At 44.6% G+C, this 18122-nt stretch overlaps 1 protein-coding gene across 4 annotated transcripts in view; it reads right to left on the bottom strand.

The window, feature by feature from the left end:
• LOC142497036 (uncharacterized) overlaps nt 1-18122 on the bottom strand; it is a 193046-nt gene that overhangs the window by 89079 nt on the left and 85845 nt on the right. For all 4 annotated transcript variants that reach the window (XR_012802160.1, XR_012802161.1, XM_075604276.1 and 1 more), the window contains exons 11-12: nt 17780-17859; nt 12959-13027 (exon numbers count right to left, since the gene is read on the bottom strand). Coding sequence is in view for 2 of the 4 variants with exons in the window: in XM_075604276.1 (XP_075460391.1) it covers nt 12959-13027; nt 17780-17859 (149 nt within the window). In the remaining 2 variants the exon portion in view is untranslated. The remainder of the gene's footprint in view (nt 1-12958; nt 13028-17779; nt 17860-18122) is intronic.

Here is an 18122-nt window from a genome sequence, read left to right as displayed (position 1 = left end):
TTATAATAATACAATAAGCGCAGCAAAATCAGACAATAGGAAAGGAAATCCCTTCCCCGAAGAGCTTACAATCTGTGGTATGATGGGAGACTTACAAAGAAAGCAGGTGAGGGAATAAGTGCTGTAGATTGCAGTGCATGGCCACAATGGTTGGTAGGAGTGACTGTGGGTCAATAGCCATGAGGAATGACAATGCATTATTGAAAAACACTAATACAACCAGCAAACTATTTTCCTGAAGTCCTAAGTGAGCACTACAGCCTAATGGTGGATATGCTGGTTTCTCCTCTCCATCGTGCTTAATTTGAAATTAAGTAAATTGATGGTCTAGTCAGTAGTGTAACTACAATTTTTATGCTACCCTGCAAAAATGTTTGAAGGCCCCTGTAACAGGGGACTTATCCCTGTTCAGTAATGTTCCTTTAATCTAGCAGTGTGGTAGTTAATTACTAAACACCACCTGCCTGATTAGATTGTTTACAAAAAGCCTGCCTTTGAGACATTAAGTGACTCTCTTTAGCTCTGACTGAGAGCTGACCTTTGGAGAGACAGAGCAGAGGTTCTTGAGTCCCAGGAGAGACTGACCAAAAGAAACCCAGATCTCTGGAGCTGACTAGTCTTGAGCTCTGCCAGCCACACAGCAGAGCTGATTGCAAGACACCAAATAAGACTTCTAAACCTGGATGCTGATATTTTTCTGTGCACGCACGGGTGCGGTTCCAGGAGAGCAGAGAAGCTTACTCTACAGCAACTAAACAGATAAGACTTTCCTTATTAAGAGACTGCTTATATCTGCTTATTTTCATGTTATGTGTTTGGGCTGGGAGAAGCTTAACTAATGGAGATGTGAACTAATTGCAAGGAGTTCACTAGAAATACTCCCAAGTGAATGGAAGCTTTGTCCCCCCACCCCCGTGTTTGGATAATTTCCTGATGAAAAGGAAAAGGCACAATAAAGCCTATTATAATTTCACATTATAAACGTCTCCAAATTGTGTACCTCTGTGAACGTCCGTCTACATTTGGTGTCCGAGGTGGGACAAGAGGTGTCTTTGTAGTTAAAAAGGACCAGAGATTTTTATGTGAAATTTTTTTTAATGCTTTTTGCCTAAAAACAGTCTGAAAAAGGCGCATGCGCGATGGCAGAGAGAATGGATGCGTGATCCCATTGCTCTGTGCCCCGCTCAGCATCCAATGACATAAAATAACCTTTATTTTTCGAGAAAAAACGGGACATTATCTTCTAACACTCTGCTAACCCACCGAGATGGCGAAGCGACAGGCCAAAACCCCGAAATCAAAGGGGCTCCCACAGTATTTCCCCAGCACCAGAAACAGCGCGGCTGAGGCAGTAATGGCGCCAAGCTCGAATCAGGGCTCTGATTCAGAACGGGAGGGAGAGATGGAGGACGGAGCAAATCCAGAACACCAGCCAGTTCGGCTCTGCGATTTCAATCGCCTCTATACAGATCTCAAAACCCTCCTTCAGGCAGAAATAAAAGAGATGGGGAGGGAGATTGGGAGCTTGGGGGAACGCACAGGACAATTGGAGACCCAGCTAGATGTAACATCCACGGCCGCCAAACGTAACACTAAAAAAGTAACGGAGATGCTGACTCAAATCACCGACCTGCAGGAAAAACAAGAGGACGCTGAGAACCGCGAGAGGCGGAATAATATCAGGATCCGGGGGGTCCCCGAAGATGCAGGGGAGTGTGAGGAATTCGTGTTGAGATGGCTGGGAGAACTGCTGCCAGACGTCCCCAAAGAGTGGCTAGAAATGGACCGCTGCCACAGGGCCCTGAGAACGAGGCCCATGCAGTCTGAGCAGCCGTGCGACATTATTGCACGTCTGCATTATTATAAGACCAGGGAGGCTATCTTACGGAGAGCCCGGGAGACACCGTCGGTGGAATTCGAGGAGGTAAAGCTACTTATCTTCCAAGACCTGTCCCCCCTGACTTTGCTGCGCCGAAGGGCCCTTACACCAATCACTAAGGTGTTGAGAGACCACAATGTTCGCTACAGATGGACATTTCCATTCGGGCTGTCCGTCAGTAAAAATGGAAGAGCCCACTACATGAAAGAGTTGGGAGAGGGAGAGGCTTTCCTCCAAAAGTTGGGGCTCAAAGGGGCACCAGCGGCACCGGAGGAGGCGGAGGAAACCCCAGGTCCCAGCTGGGCAATGGCGGGTCAGTCTCCCCGACCTCCACGCTCCAGAAGTTGAACCTCACCAAAGATATGGTTCAGTTTATCCCACGTTGTTAGGGAACCAAGTTTATCAGTTCCCAGTTAAATTCACCTGGTACTATGTTTCAGGCATGTGTCCCCGTTACTGATCAGGTATCCGCATCAAGATCCCCTCCGGTAGGAGAAAAAAAGCCTCGTTTGCCCACCTGAAAGAGACTCTGTACTTACCTGGGCAAGGACGGTTGAAGGCCCAAAGATGGCGACGTACACGAGGCAGGAGAAGCATCCAGCCTGGAACGCAGGAGCAGGAAACTACCATCAGCCAGGAAGAGAGCTTACACACATCCGTCCAGGTCGAGCGACGATTCCAAAATGGCGGCGGCCGGATGTTCGGGCGCTGAAACCGGAAAGGAGCGAGCGGCCATCTTGCAGGTGGCAAAGGAACGATCCGGATATCGCGAGGAAGTGACACGCGTCACACGAGAGGCCCGGAGCAGCGGGATATTCAAACTTACTTACGCGCCGCGGCTATAGACGGAAAGGCAGCAGAGAACAGCAGCGGAGAGAACGAGACCCTATCCCCACACCTTAGAAAGAAAAGAGGATGTAGAGGCTGTAGGAGGCGGGTAGGGGGCAAGTAGTTAGTAAAAGACAGAGGGCCTATAAGGTTGAGGATGGTGACAAGGGCAGAGTATAGGAGGAGGGGGGGTAAACCCTAAGACCGGGGCAAGAGGAGGCAAGCTGAAGGGCTAGAGCAGTAGGAATAAGTAAGTAATGGGAAGGCGAAAGGGAAGTGATAATAGTTGGAGGACAAAGGGAAGTTGCAGGAAAGAGAGAGGTAAGGTGTAGGAGGACAAGGGGAGTAGAGGAGGTAAGAGACGAAGGCAAAAGCGAGGGTACAAAGAGGAGTGTGTATGTTACGGAAAGTAAAGAGTAAGTAATAGAAAGTAGAAGCGAGTTGAGCAGGTTAAGCGGGTCAAGCAAGTTAGAAGAGGGGAAGGCAGAATGAATAGACAGAGAGCACACCATAGAAGGTATACTAGGATGAGGGTAAGGGGATGAGGCCACCCAAGTGAATATGGAAGCATAGAATGGGGACTAGTGCAGCAGAAACAGGTGCCCGGGATAGCATCAAACATAGGTGTTAGTAGATATAGGATATAAAGGTTAAGGTTAGACCGTTGATATAGGAGCGGGGTGGGAGCTGAGGGATCTCAGCCTGCTCTGCGGTCCACATGGGCCAGGGGCTGGGAGGGGGTAGTCCCAGCGAAGTCCTTTGGGAGGGAGGGGGATTAAGAGGCGAAGTGTCATCAGACGGAGTCCCGGGGCAGGGGCCCAATCCCCAAAGGCATTGGACTCTGAGCCAAGTTGGCAGGGCCACAGCTCGGAGGTCATTAAATGTTTATTGTTATATGTGTGTCACCCCCCATGTTTTCCTGCTGTCTCCCCCCAACCCACAGGACCCACCATTCGAGGATCAGCGCGACCGCCACAGGAAGGAGACTGCCGTACTTCGGTCAAGGCTATCGGCGAAGCACACAACACTACTGTCCCATGTTGCAGGTTCTATTCAACCCCGAGATGAGTAACGATCTGACCCTCATTTCCCATAATGTCAAGGGATTTAATAATCCAATAAAGCGTAGAATCGCCTTCCGGGATTATATACGTAGAAGGGCGGATATAGTGTTTGTCCAGGAAACTCATTTCTCTAAATCTAACCATCCCAAATACCTGGACAGACACTATAGGACCATTTTTATGTCCTCGGCGACAGTAAAGAAAAGGGGGGTAGCTATATTAGTGCATCGAAGAGTGCCCTTCCAAGTGGTTAAATCATATAAAGATTCAGACGGAAGATATGTTATAGTCACAGGCACAATTAATAACAAGGAGGTCACATTAAGCTCAATATACGCCCCCTGCGAACAGGCCCCGCAATTCTTTACGGCATTTTTCAATAAACTACACAAAGTGGCAATAGGTTGTATATTCCTCGCTGGCGACATGAACCGCACCCTAGACCCAGACCTGGACAGATGCACGGGGACTAACTTACCACAGAAACAGGACGTACTAACCATACTTCAAGGGCTACACGATTGTCACTTACTTGACATTTGGAGGGAAAAACATCCCACGGAGAGAACATACACTTTTTACTCACACCCCCACAACAGATACAGTAGGATAGATTACTTCCTGGTATCTAAGAAAGCGGTCCCCATGGTCACCCATACTGGGATCCATGATATTTCATGGTCGGACCATGCACCGATTGAGCTGCGGTGTGCTCTGCAGCCTCTGGACAGACCGGGGGCGAACTGGAAATTAAACGAGCTGCTGTTAAAAAACCCAATATCGGAGCGGGCGATAGGACATAAAATCAAGGAATATTTTGATATCAACACGGGGAGTGTATCTTCCCACTCTACACTCTGGGAAGCCCATAAGGCAACCATGAGGGGTCTTCTAATGAATTTAGCAGCACAATCCAAACGAGCTAAGGAGTCCCAGATAAAAGACCTGCGTGGGAGACTAGCACACCTCTCCGCATGTCATAGTCTAAATAAACAGAGCGCTACCCTAAAGGAACTCTCTGACACCAAAACTAAACTCAATTTGTTGCTAAACTCCAGAGCCGAGAGGGAGTTGGCCTGGTCCCAGCGTAAGTTTTACGACAAAGCCAACAAACCAGATACCTTACTTGCCAATAAATTACGTAACAAACTCCCTAATTATAGTATTTCCTCTATCCGCACCAAGGGGGGGGACCTTACCTCCGATCCCAGAAGAATTGTTGAGGAATTAAAAAAATTCTACGAAGTTCTCTATGACGGAGATAAGGTCAGCCACACACAGAAAATAGAGGAAAAAACCCAGAAATTCCTAAAAGAGGCGCGCCTTCCCAAACTGAGCAGGGCAGAAAAGGAGGCACTACAGGGTGACTTTACGTTCGAAGAACTATCAGAGGTTATAAAGGCCCTTAAGCCAGCTAAAGCTCCGGGACCAGATGGTTTTTCAAATTTATATTACAAAAAATACCTTAAAATATTAGCGCCACAACTATTAAAACTATTTAACGAGATCTTAGCGGGGGGCGCCTTTCCATCCCAGATGCTCCAGGCCTCAATCTCCCTGATCCATAAGCCTGGCAAGGACCCGGTAGACTGTAAGAGCTACCGGCCCATATCCCTGATCAATTCCGATGTGAAAATATTTTCTAAACGCATAGCTAACAGGGTGGGCATTGTCCTGCCTGGGCTAATCCATCCGGATCAGGTGGGATTTATTGGAGGAAGGCAGGCGGCAGACAACACAAGACGGATCATTGATTTGATCGATCTGGCCAATAGAAAGAATATCCCGTCTATGCTGTTGAGTCTGGATGCCGAGAAGGCCTTCGATAGGATTGACTGGTCCTATCTGAGGGCAGTACTAGGAGCGTTTGGATTCGAGGGACGCCTCCTAGAAGCCATCTTAGCCCTGTATAAAGGCCCCACAGCTAGGGTGCGCCAGCAGGGCTTCCCATCGGAGCAATTCAACATCTGTAGCGGGACGCGACAGGGGTGCCCCCTGTCCCCTTTGCTATTTGCATTATGTATAGAACCCTTGGCGGCCCATATTCGCCTAAGCCCAGATATAACAGGGATAGACGTAGGGGATCAACCCCACAAAGTGGCATTATACGCTGATGACGTTATACTGACCCTGTCGAGACCGCTCACTTCCCTGCCCAATGTCTTTGAGATTCTGGGTGCGTTTAGCCTCATCTCCGGGTTTAAAATTAACCAGACAAAGTCTGAAGCCCTAAATATTAGTCTCCCGCGCCCAATGGAGAAATTAATCGAACTAAATTTTAACTTTAAATGGCAAGCCTCCTCAATCAAATACTTAGGTATCCAAATTACCAAGACATATGACTCATTATACAAAGCTAATTATCCCAAATTATTTCAAGCTTTAAGGGAGGATATGAGGGTGTGGGTGGGGTTTGGAATTTCTTGGTTTGGGAGAATTCATAGCATTAAGATGAATCTTCTGCCAAGGGTGCTTTACCTGTTCCAGGCCCTGCCAATACCATTGGTGCGGGCAGATATCCTCGCCTTACAGTCAAAGATCATGAAATTCATTTGGCACAAGAAGAGTCCAAGAATTGCTAAGAGTATATTAACTAGACCCACGATTAGAGGAGGACTAGCGGTACCTTGTTTGATGGCATATTACAAAGCAGCAAGATTGGGTCAGATCGTCCAGTGGCACCTGGACCCGTCCCTGCGGAGATGGGTGGCACTGGAGAAAACCTGCTGTGCTCCAATTGAGCTGTATAATTTAATTTGGCTGCCAAAACGCTGCGACAACACGGTGGGGATGCTGCTACGGACCATGGTGAACTCTCTGGCGGTGTGGAGGAGTTCCAAATTTAAACATAAACTAACGACAAAACACTCCTTGATGACCCCGCTTTTCGATAACCCAGATTTCGCCCCGGGGATGGCCGGAGAGCGGCACTTTAAAATTTGGATACAGTCGGGATATAAGCGATTAATGAATCTGAAGGGGCCTCAGTATATTAAAACATTCGAACACGTCAAATCAGAAAAAGGCCTTCCAAACACTGAATTATTCCGCTACCTCCAGATAAGAGCATTCTATAATGAATTTCCAATTAGACCAGCCAGGACCAATTTCGAGCAGCTGTGTTCTAGAGCCACGGACACACGGGGACTCACCTCTAGATTATACCGGGAAGTGATCTGTCCAAGTGGACCTGACGCCGACAAACTGAACTACATGACTAAATGGGAGACAGACCTAGGGGAGACTTTAGAGGACAAAGACTGGGAGTGGATCCTACAGGCGGCAGCCAAAAGCTCCATATGCTCTACGTTAAAAGAGAACGCATATAAGGTCATGATGCGCTGGTATCATACCCCATTACGTTTATCTAAATTTGTCGGCGGTTATTCCCCGCTCTGCCCAAAACAGTGCGGGGAAGCAGCAGACCTAGTCCACATGCTGTGGTCCTGCCCGAAGGTACTTCCGATTTGGGAGAGCATTAGAGCTTGGACACAAAGTATCCTCGATTTAGAGGTCCCCCTGGACCCGTGGCTGTTCTTACTGGGCAGGCGGGCTCAGGGGCTGTCGAAAACGGCACACAAACTGGTGGCACATATGGCCACAGCCACACGGTGCGAGATCGCAGCATTGTGGATACAGCAAGATCTTCCAGTCATTTCTAAAATTCGAAACAGATTGTGGCAAGTTTGCCAGATGGAACATTTGACTAGCTGGGTCAATGACTCTGGCCGAAATTTTTTAAAAGTATGGGAGCCATGGCTCACCCAATCCGACATCCCCGGGGTAGATGCCAGCACGATTTTGCTATAATACACACAAGTGCGTTCTCTGGTGACGGAGCGGAACATACTATAACATAGGCACATGACAGGTAGGATCCCCCCCCCGACTATTCGAAATGGAACCAAGAGGTGGCGTCGTCAGTAGCCACGGAGAAGGACGCCTTACGGACCGACAGCAGATCTTCCACAACCAAAGAACAGGGTGGCAGTCCATTCCCTTCCCCCCTCCCCCCTCCTCTCCTTTTCCCCCCTTTGGTGTTTTTTCCTCTGTTGTCTAGTCTCTGGTCCAGTAAGTCAGGTTTGTCTAGTCTTGTGAGTGTATGTTGTTAGTCCCTCGTTGCTCTGGAGTGACTTTACCCTCGATAGTGAGAAGGAAAAGGGTAAACGTCGGGGGGTTTCAAATCGTTTACAATGGGATGTGGCATAATGTTTTTGGTGTGAAACCCAATAAAAATTTTGAAGTTGAAAAAAAAAAAAAAACAGTCTGAAAAAAAAAAACCTCATGCAGCAGAGATCGGAATTAAAGGGATACACACCACTGAAACTTACAAAAACCCAGAAGAGACTGCTGAAGTAGCTAAACCTTATTTTGCCTATCTCAAAGTGTAATATGGTCATTGAAATAAGGGTCTTTGCCTGTCAGCCATAGTCAGGGTTCAAGAAGTGAGTCAGCCCTTGGAAAGAGATAGGTGTTTGTTGTTTTCAAAAGTTTCGCTGAAGCAGTGAATACAGATGGTGACCCACGAGTGGTACTGATTTTGCAGATAAAGGTTGCCACACCGCATAGGACTACCAGCTGTGAATTGAGTATATGCAGAAAAGTGTGAAAATTGATACAAGACTGTGCTGAAGCAGGGGAATTTTTAGCAAACCAATGCTGAGTGTAAAATTGCCCTATAGGGGGAAAAAGTGATTTCGGAACTGTGTAAAAGGTTTTTTCAAAACCAATTGCTGAATGTTGAGTCACCCTGCCGGGAATGAAAGAAATAGTCCACTGCAAAGAATGTTTTTTTTCTGCAAGTAAAAAAGTCTGCCTATATATATCTTGGGAGCAAAAACAGACACCCAAAGTGTGAAGTGTGAATGCCATAATACCCAAAGATGAGACTGAAAATGACTGAACTCAGGCAGAAAACCAAATTCTGTTGCTGAAGCGGGGAGATTGCACCCTGCAAGAAAATGGTGTAAAGCAAATAGACTTTTTTACCTAGCAACTGCACATCTTGTATACCTGATAAAAGAAAATGCATGCACAGTACTGCTGATATTGAAAAAAAAAAAATCCAAGAAAGAAAAGTCTACAGAGATGCCTGTGAAAGCTACGACCTCTACAAGCAAAATATGCCCATCTGTAGGACTACCACAATTGGGGGTTCTAGCAAATACAGTGGCAACAGCTGCAATAGCGCCTCCTGAGGTCAGGAAGAAAATTACACCTGATAGCCTAAAAATGGAGGACAAGATGCAGCGTTCCTGTAATGAACCCTACCCCACGGAAGAGTGGCCCTTCCAGTCCAATAAAGAGGAAGACATCTCTTACGGGGAACCCGAACCGAGTCACACCCACAAAACACCCCAAGAATGGTGGGGGTGCCTGAACTCGGCACGAGCAGAAAAGACCGCTCCCTTTGATGACGAGTATGATCAACAGGAGACAGAGCGGGAGCAGCAGATCACCCAATATTTCTGTCAGCTAAAGCAACTGCAAGAAAAGCCTGGCGTATATAATGAAGCTGCTAAAATTTCAAATGAAGATGGAGACCCCAATATCCCTGAAGGGACGGTGTCATCCAAATCAAAAAGGCGGAAAAAGAAAAAGAAAAGCAGTTCTTCACTTACCGTGGAAGGAACAGACACGTCCGCAGATCCTGTGGAGGAAAAGGGGGACCGAGTTGCCCTGCAGCCTAGAGAAAATGGAGAATTCGTCCCACGGTTAACCGAATATCCAGAGGGCCCAAGGCAGAAGTCGTGTACCCAAAAGAAGTGTCTGTCTGGTGCCAACAGTGAGGAACCCTCAACTAGTCATCCCAGGGAAGCGGAGCCGGAACCAGTGAGTAACGATCCCTTGACCAGCCCTGAAGACGCCCTGAAAATTGCCAGGCATGACTGTGATCTGCTCTGTGAAGAATTAGGAAGAGAGAGAAAAAATAATGCTGAGCTACAGAAGACTGTGCTCGCAATTTACTCTGCGGCCAAGACCGAATTGGAGGATCTCAAGACTGAGCTAGATACTGCAAAGGCTACTATCTCTGCCATGGATGAAAAACAGAGCCAATCTGATAAAATGGTGGCTACGCTAAAGCGGAAGTATGAGGAGGCACTGAAGCAGATGACAGTCTTCCAGCAAGAGGTTCACACTCTTCGTATAGAGCTTGATGCCTCACATCATGAGATCAACAGCTGCCGCACAGACCTGGAAGTTTCCTGAAAGGAACTACACAGTCTCACTGAGGAACTGGACATTGCTAAAGAAACTATTGGTAATCTTGGTACAGTTCTCAAAGTCTCTCAGAAGGAGCTTCAGGCCCTCAACCTAGAGAAGGAAGTCTCACGCCAGGAGATTGTCATTCTCAAAGCAGATGTGCGTAAATGGAAGGAGGACTGCAAAGAAGCCCTGAAGAATAGAGACTGAAAAAGGAGAAAGTTCAAGATTAAAAAGAGAAAACTTAAAACTGAAAGAAGAAAATTTTCAGTTAACAGAAGAAGTCAAGGAAAAGTTTGACGCAGAGCACCGACTGCAGAACCAACTGCAAGGTCTGCGTACACACCTCCAGTATGCTGAGGAGAAGCAGCAAACGCTACAGGAAGAAAAACTGCAGGCTGCTAAAGAGGTACAAGCGCTGCAGGAACGTCTGAATACCCAGTACATCCCCACAGAGCAATATGAGGAGCTAAAGGCCACGCTACATGTCTTCAGAGCATCGTTGGAAGCGGAGCTTCGATACCAGGTGACTCTGTATGAGAGGGAGCGTGAGAAGGCTCAGAAACTGGAGCAAGAGCTGGAGAGACAGAGAGACTGTTCTATTCCCTTGAGTCAGTACACCAAGGAGAAAAAAGACGCAGCGGCAACCTTGACGACAAAAATTACAGAGCTCCAGAATATGAAGGAGACTCTGATACAGATTCCTCCAATACGGAAAAAGGTATTGGGTCTGCCCAAGCACCAGTATCTCACAGTAAATAATGCCCGTAAGGACACGGGTACAGTGAGAGTTGGGGACTCCACGCAACTTCAAAACAAAATTACGAAGTTTGAGCCACCAAAGAAAGCACTAGCCAAACCTACAGCTGCCCAACAGGCAACAAACAGAGGTAGGAGTGCAGAATCAAAGCCAGAAGAATCCTTAGCTGAAGAAGCTGAACTGGCGACTCCGTGGTGTGGAGAAGCTGCAGAAAGACCACTTCAAGAGCAGAAAACTCTAAGGGCTAGTCCTAACTGCCCTACAGCTGTTGCCATACACTTTGTCTACAAAAAGAGGAGTGCCCGACGCAACAGAAATCTCAAGACCGCGCACGCGATAAAAAGACTTTACGTGGAAAAAGTCCTCCTCGAGCGACTGAGGAGTGCTGATCTCAAGCATCTTCGGGAGGAGACAAAAATAAACTGGAGAAAGGGCTCCAATCCCAGCGGGACAGAGGGTTCTCTTCCTCCATCCACTCTCATTCAAGTCACAGAGATATCTAGAATGAGAGTGGAAGGATGGGCTTTGGCCGTGGTAAGCCCGAGCTTCCCACAAACAGGGGAGGTATGTAACAGGGGACTTATCCCTGTTCAGTAATGTTCCTTTAATCTAGCAGTGTGGTAGTTAATTACTAAACACCACCTGCCTGATTAGATTGTTTACAAAAAGCCTGCCTTTGAGACAGGAAGTGACTCTTTTTAGCTCTGACTGAGAGCTGACCTTTGGAGAGACAGAGCAGAGGTTCTTGAGTCCCAGGAGAGACTGACCAAAAGAAACCCAGATCTCTGGAGCTGACTAGTCTTGAGCTCTGCCAGCCACACAGCAGAGCTGATTGCAAGACACCAAATAAGACTTCTAAACCTGGATGCTGATATTTTTCTGTGCACGCACGGGTGCGGTTCCAGGAGAGCAGAGAAGCTTACTCTACAGCAACTAAACAGATAAGACTTTCCTTATTAAGAGACTGCTTATATCTGCTTATTTTCATGTTATGTGTTTGGGCTGGGAGAAGCTTAACTAATGGAGATGTGAACTAATTGCAAGGATTTCACTAGAAATACTCCCAAGTGAATGGAAGCTTTGTTCCCCCCCCCCTGTGTTTGGATAATTTCCTGATGAAAAGGAAAAGGCACAATAAAGCCTATTATAATTTCACATTATAAACGTCTCCAAATTGTGTACCTCTGTGAACGTCCGCCATAACCCCCTCTTTGTCACTCTCTCTCCCCCTCATCTCTAACTCTCTCTGCTCCTCCTCTAGCTCTACCACCCTTCTCTAACTCTTCTATCTAACTTCCCCTCCTCTCTGACTCTCTGTCTCCCCCTCAACTTTAACTGTCACACTCTCCCACCTGCTCTCTAATTGTCTCACTCTTCCCCCTCTATAACTATCTCACTCTTTCCCCTTACCCTCTATCTCTCACACTCAATTTCCCCCTCTCCTACTCAATTCCCCCTTCCTTTCACACTCAATCTCCCTCCCTTCCTCACATTCAATCACACTCTCTTTCACTCAATTCCCCCCTCCCCCTCTTACCTTGTGGGCGATGTGGCACGGGGGCAACATGGACGGATGCAGAAGTTGGACCTGATTTCTGGACGGGCCTAACTTCTGGCACCGACCATGACATGGGTACACTGGCAGGGGAGGTGGTGCTAGGCCTGAGGGTTCCACAGTGCTGACCAGCTGGGGCACCCCCACCCCCCCTGCTCTCGGGTCCCCCTCCATTGCAGGGTTTCACAGTAGTGTAGTTATGCCCCTGTCTTCAGTAGAAAGCTACACTATGCACCATATTTACTAAGCAGCCATAAGACACCTTCTGGTGCCAGAAAAAACCTTATGGCCCATTCATAGGTGTATTATTTCTGTCTAAGCCCCCATTTTCAGAGGCTTATAATTTCAAATGCACAAAAGTGATCATCACATTCAACAACTGTTAGAAAGGGCTTAGAAATTTAGCAGAAGGGTATTTTAAAAGCAAACATTAAAAAGTCAGCAATTAACAGTATAATCTACAAACATCTTATTTCTCTAGATAAACTTTTGTTCTGCTTAATAAAGTTGCTAATGTCTGCTGAATATTGAGCATACTGTACAAATGATCAATGTAAGAGCATGTATATGAAATTACACTAAAATACATGAGAATTAACAAAAGAAGAAACAATTTTTAATATAATAAACTTACACACCGAAATATTTCTGAAAATAAAGTATCTTACCCTTTCTCAGAACAAAATTGGTAAAATTTCTTACATGTTGCCTGTAAGAGCCTAAGTCCTCCTAAATATCTGCCAAAAATATAAAAATTATCATAAATAGATTTAAAAACTTTTTTTCATAACAGTTTCTAAGACTATTTTTAGATTTACAATGTATACAATAATGTAGTATGATCTGGAAACCATTATCTACAAAAATATTCAAAACAAAAAGAAAGGCATCATTCAGAAATGTTTTGTTTGTAAGAGCAGAAATTCAAGTACATTTACAGTTTCACCTAATCGACTAAAACCATATAAATTACTTACATTTTTCAGCCTTGCAAAATAACATTTTATTATCAAATTTGTGGTACAGCTTAAAACAATATATTAATTAAATGTGTGTAGTTCCTGAAAGTATATCTTAGAAGTCTACAAGGAAATGGAAATGCTGTCTTTCAAGTCCAATGAAATTAAGAAAGTAATCCTGTTATTAAAGGCCAGCACTTCATAAATCTTTGCAAAAATATAAAACTTTTATTTGTGGATTGATCGACGTTTCGGTCAAAACTTGAACCTTTGTCAAGATACAGCTGCGGCACACTTTATTCTAACAAATCACCGGTTTGTCCCTGGCATGTTCCTGGAATGCCACGCTGTTCACCCGGAGCATGCCGCGGTCCCAGCCAGGGGTCATGCCCGGCTGACGCGCGGTTGATGTGTTAATTGATAATGGTTCAGGATTTACTAGGCTGCAATGCATCGCGTGTCCGCCAGATGGCATAAATTCATGAATTGTAATGCAGTATATATATATATATATATATATATATATATATATATATATATATATATACTGTATAACAACAACCCCTATAACCCCTAACATACAGTACTGTACACATACAGTACTGTATACTGTATGTACATCAATGATACTATAGGCCGGCGGTGGCGAGATGTGTTTGCAGCAGAGAGAGAACCGCTGCTCAAACATCGGCACATTAAAAATTATTTAAAATACATTTTTATTCATAGTGTAGATGGGACCCCCTGCTTCCCGAGATACAGCCCCCTTTATGAGGTGCCGGTATCCCTCTGCATTTAAAGGTCCCGATCACGTGACCGTGGCACGTAAACAAAGCAGAGGGATACCGGCACCCCCTAAAGGGACCTGTATCTCGGGAAGCAGGGGGTCCCCGGACCTAAAACCACAGCGGTTCAGCTCCGGAGACCCTCTGCACATCTACAGTATGAATAAAACACAATATAAATAAACACTCATTCCTTACCTTTGCGGCTATGTGCTATGGTAACGAAGCAGCATGACTGTATTTTTAATAATATTGTACAGTGAGCAGGGGGTTCCATGAGCCACAAATCAAAGCTCAGGGGACCCCCTGCTCCTGCACAATATTATTAAAAATACAGAAATGCTGCTTCATTATCATAGCTGATAGCCGCTAAGGCAATGAAGGGGTTAACCCCCTGTGCCCGCTTTATTGTGGGTAGCGGGGGTGGGTGAAGGGGGTATTTGGCCCTTGGTGTGAGTTTAGGACTTGCGGGGGGGTTGCGGGTGCACTTAACCCCTTCACGGCCATAGCAGTTAATACCGCTACGGTCATGAAGGGATTAACCCCTCCCGCTACCCCCCGCAAGCCCTAAACAACCATCGTTGGGGCTAATACCCCCTTCACCCACCCCCGCTACACACAATAAAAAAAATTCACACACAGCAGCCGCCCAAAAAATAAATAAATAAATCTAAATAAATACATGAATATAAATAAATACATTTAAAATACATTTTTATTCATAGTGTAGATGTGCAGGGGGTCTCCGGAGCTGAACCGCATTGGTTTCAGGTCCGGGGACCCCCTGCTCCCCGAGATACAGGCCCCTTTATGAAGTGCCGGTATCCCTCTGCATTTAAAGGTCCCGATCACGTGACCGCGGCATGTAAACCAAGCAGAGGGATACCGGCACCCCCTAAAGGGGCCTGTATCTTGGGAAGCAGGGGGTCCCCAGACCTAAAACCAAAGCGGTTCGGCTCCGGAGACCCCCTGCACATCTACACTATGAATAAAAATGTATTTTAAATGTATTTATTTATATTCATTTATTTATTTATTTAGATTTATTTATTTTTTGTGCTGCCGCTGTGTGTGAGTTTTTTTTATTGTGGGTAGCGGGGGTGGGTGAAGGGGGTATTAGCCCCAACGGTGGTTGTTTAGGGCTTGCGGGGGGGTAGCGGTAGGGGTTAACCCCTTCATGACCGTAGCGGTATTAACTGCTACGGTCGTGAAGGGGTTAAGTGCACCCGCAACCCCCCCGCAAGTCCTAAACTCACACCAAGGGCCAAATACCCCCTTCACCCACCCCCGCTACCCACAATAAAGCGGGCACGGTGGGTTAACCCCTTCATTGCCTTAGCGGCTATCAGCTATGGTAATGAAGCAGCATTTCTGTATTTTTAATAATATTGTGCAGGAGCAGGGGGTCCCCTGAGCTTTGATTTGTGGCTCATGGAACCCCCTGCTTACTGTACAATATTATTAAAAATACAGTCATGCTGCTTCGTTACCATAGCACATAGCCGCAAAGGTAAGGAATGAGTGTTTATTTATATATGTGTTTTATTCATACTGTAGATGTGCAGAGGGTCTCCTTTAGGGGGTGCCGGTATCCCTCTGCTTTGTTTATGTGCCGCGGTCACGTGATCGGGACCTTTAAATGCAGAGGGATACCGGCACCTCATAAAGGGGGCTGTATCTCGGGAAGCAGGGGGTCCCCGGACCTGAAACCAACGCGGTTCAGCTCCGGAGACCCCCTGCACATCTACACTATGAATAAAAATGTATTTTAAATAATTTTTAATGTGCCGATGTTTGCACAGAGAGAGCAGCGGTTCTCTCTCTGTTGCAAACACATCTCGCCAGGGGACAGCCTATAGTATCATTGATGTGCATATACAGTACTGTATGTGTATGTTAGGGGTTATTGTTATACAGTATATACTGTATATATACAGTATATACTGCATTACAATTCATGAATTTCTCGGCTTCAAAGACAACAGCTCGCAAACGCCCCCATGCGTTTTTACACGGCATTGCAGTATTGCAGCCAGCGGGAATAAAATGCTTAAATCACAGCCGCGAAAATAACGCAATACACCCCGGGCGATAATGATACAAAACCGCACATCATCGGGATATTCCGAAATTCACGGAGCTAGCCGAGTTAGAATAAAGTTGGTCGCCACTGTATCACAGTGGTGAAATTACAGTTAAATAAACTTCTAAATTGTTTTCTGTAATACTTTATCTGTAAAAATTCCCATGTGCTGCTTACCGCACACTATCCCCCTCCTTGTAATTGTGAAGCGCGTTGAGTCCCCCATTGGGAGAAAAGCGCTAAACTGTATGAAATAAAGTTATTATTATTATTATTAATACTGGATCATGCATGTTCTACAAAACAATGCTTTATCCTATAAAAAAGGATTTAATTCCTCTAGAAGACTTTGAGAAAAGATAGAAGGATCATTTAGGAAAGGGGGAGTGGACAGGAGGAATCAGGATCACATAATAAAAGCGGTGAACAACAGAAAATGTGCTAGAAATTCTTTATCCACATAATAAAATAATAACTATTACATAAATATAATAGCAGTGGCAAGTGTGATTAATCAAAACAGCATACATAACAAGTGATAAATAAAGTGATATTCATCAAAGAAAAATATCTACAATGAAAAGGAGTATAGTTGTCATAGTCAATAATGACTTTTTAAAATATGTTAAAAAATAGGTTTACACAATGACAGCATAACAAAAGACCTCTAGATACTCTATAGACAAATAACACAATTATTTCTTAAGTGGCACTGTAACTGACCAATGTTTCTGACATCTAGTGATCAGGATGTATCAACTGTGATAAAGAGCAATAAGTTGCCAAAACTTTTGTCATTCACTTATTAAAAATATATAATTATTAATAATTATCTCTATTTGTCTATGGAGTATTCATTGCTGGAGTCAGTTGTCTTGCAACTAAAATAGCACCTATGACAATGTCACAATGTATGTGATTCAAATATCATATGTTGTCCTATATGTTCCTGACTCTCCCATTCCAATCTGGGCAAATGTAGATGTTGAAGTTCCACAAACAATCATATGAAATCACCAGGCATCACAACATTATAATAATCAATTCGAAAGCCTGCCTTCCTGGATATACTTTTTTTTAACAAATGGCAAACACTATCACACTGAGACTCCCAATTATGTTAATATGGGTTTCTGTGAGATAGAAAGCTGTGATAGTACTGATCGCAACACTATCTGTGACAATCTTGGCAATTCTTCCTTTAAAAGAAGATAAATGATAAATAAAAAGGAACACAATAAAAATGCTCTGAGAGTTAATTCAACCAAGTAACAGTCCAAAAATAGGGAGAAAGATGAAAATGAACTATAATTCACCACCATATAAAATTATAGGAATTTCTCACCTTCATGCAAGAAAATTTATTTTTTGAAAATGACGCAATAAAAAAAAAAAATAGCTAGCAATGGGGTAAGAAATAAAGGAAATGTTTACACTGCTAGAAAGTTATAATTTAAAGTACAGAATGTAAATGCAAATGTATGTAATTACACTAAATTATCACAGCATATGCTGTTATGTAGGTAATGGTTAACAAATGTTTTGTTCATGCATACATGTAATGTTATATTCCTACATTCTTATTTTGTGCCTATAACTATGAAGTGAAACACTGAATCATCAGACGTACCATGAATCAGAAGCCCTTTATTTATTGCTTACCCTTCTTTCCTGCTTATGTAGTATAAATCCAGTAAGCTTCCAAATTCGGTTGGATCATTTAATGGATGCTGACCCAAAACCTGTCATAAAATAACCATTTAAAAAAATAAATAAAATCTTTGAATAAAGTGAGACTCTCATAAACTGTAGAAATACGTAAAAATACTGAAGACCTGGCATTGTCTATTCAGGTGCCTAATCAATAAAACATCCTAAAAACAACTACAGGTACATGTGCTCAATGGGTCATGGCATGGCAAAAGAAAACAAAACCTACATTGCTATTTGCCAATCACCTTATATATTTAACAGATATTACACTTTTTCAGTAAACTAAAATGTA

This window comes from Ascaphus truei, chromosome 6 (assembly GCF_040206685.1).
Source record: "Ascaphus truei isolate aAscTru1 chromosome 6, aAscTru1.hap1, whole genome shotgun sequence".
In the NCBI taxonomy this organism is placed as follows: Eukaryota; Metazoa; Chordata; class Amphibia; order Anura; family Ascaphidae; genus Ascaphus; species Ascaphus truei.
This window is presented reverse-complemented; position numbering and strand designations above follow the sequence as displayed.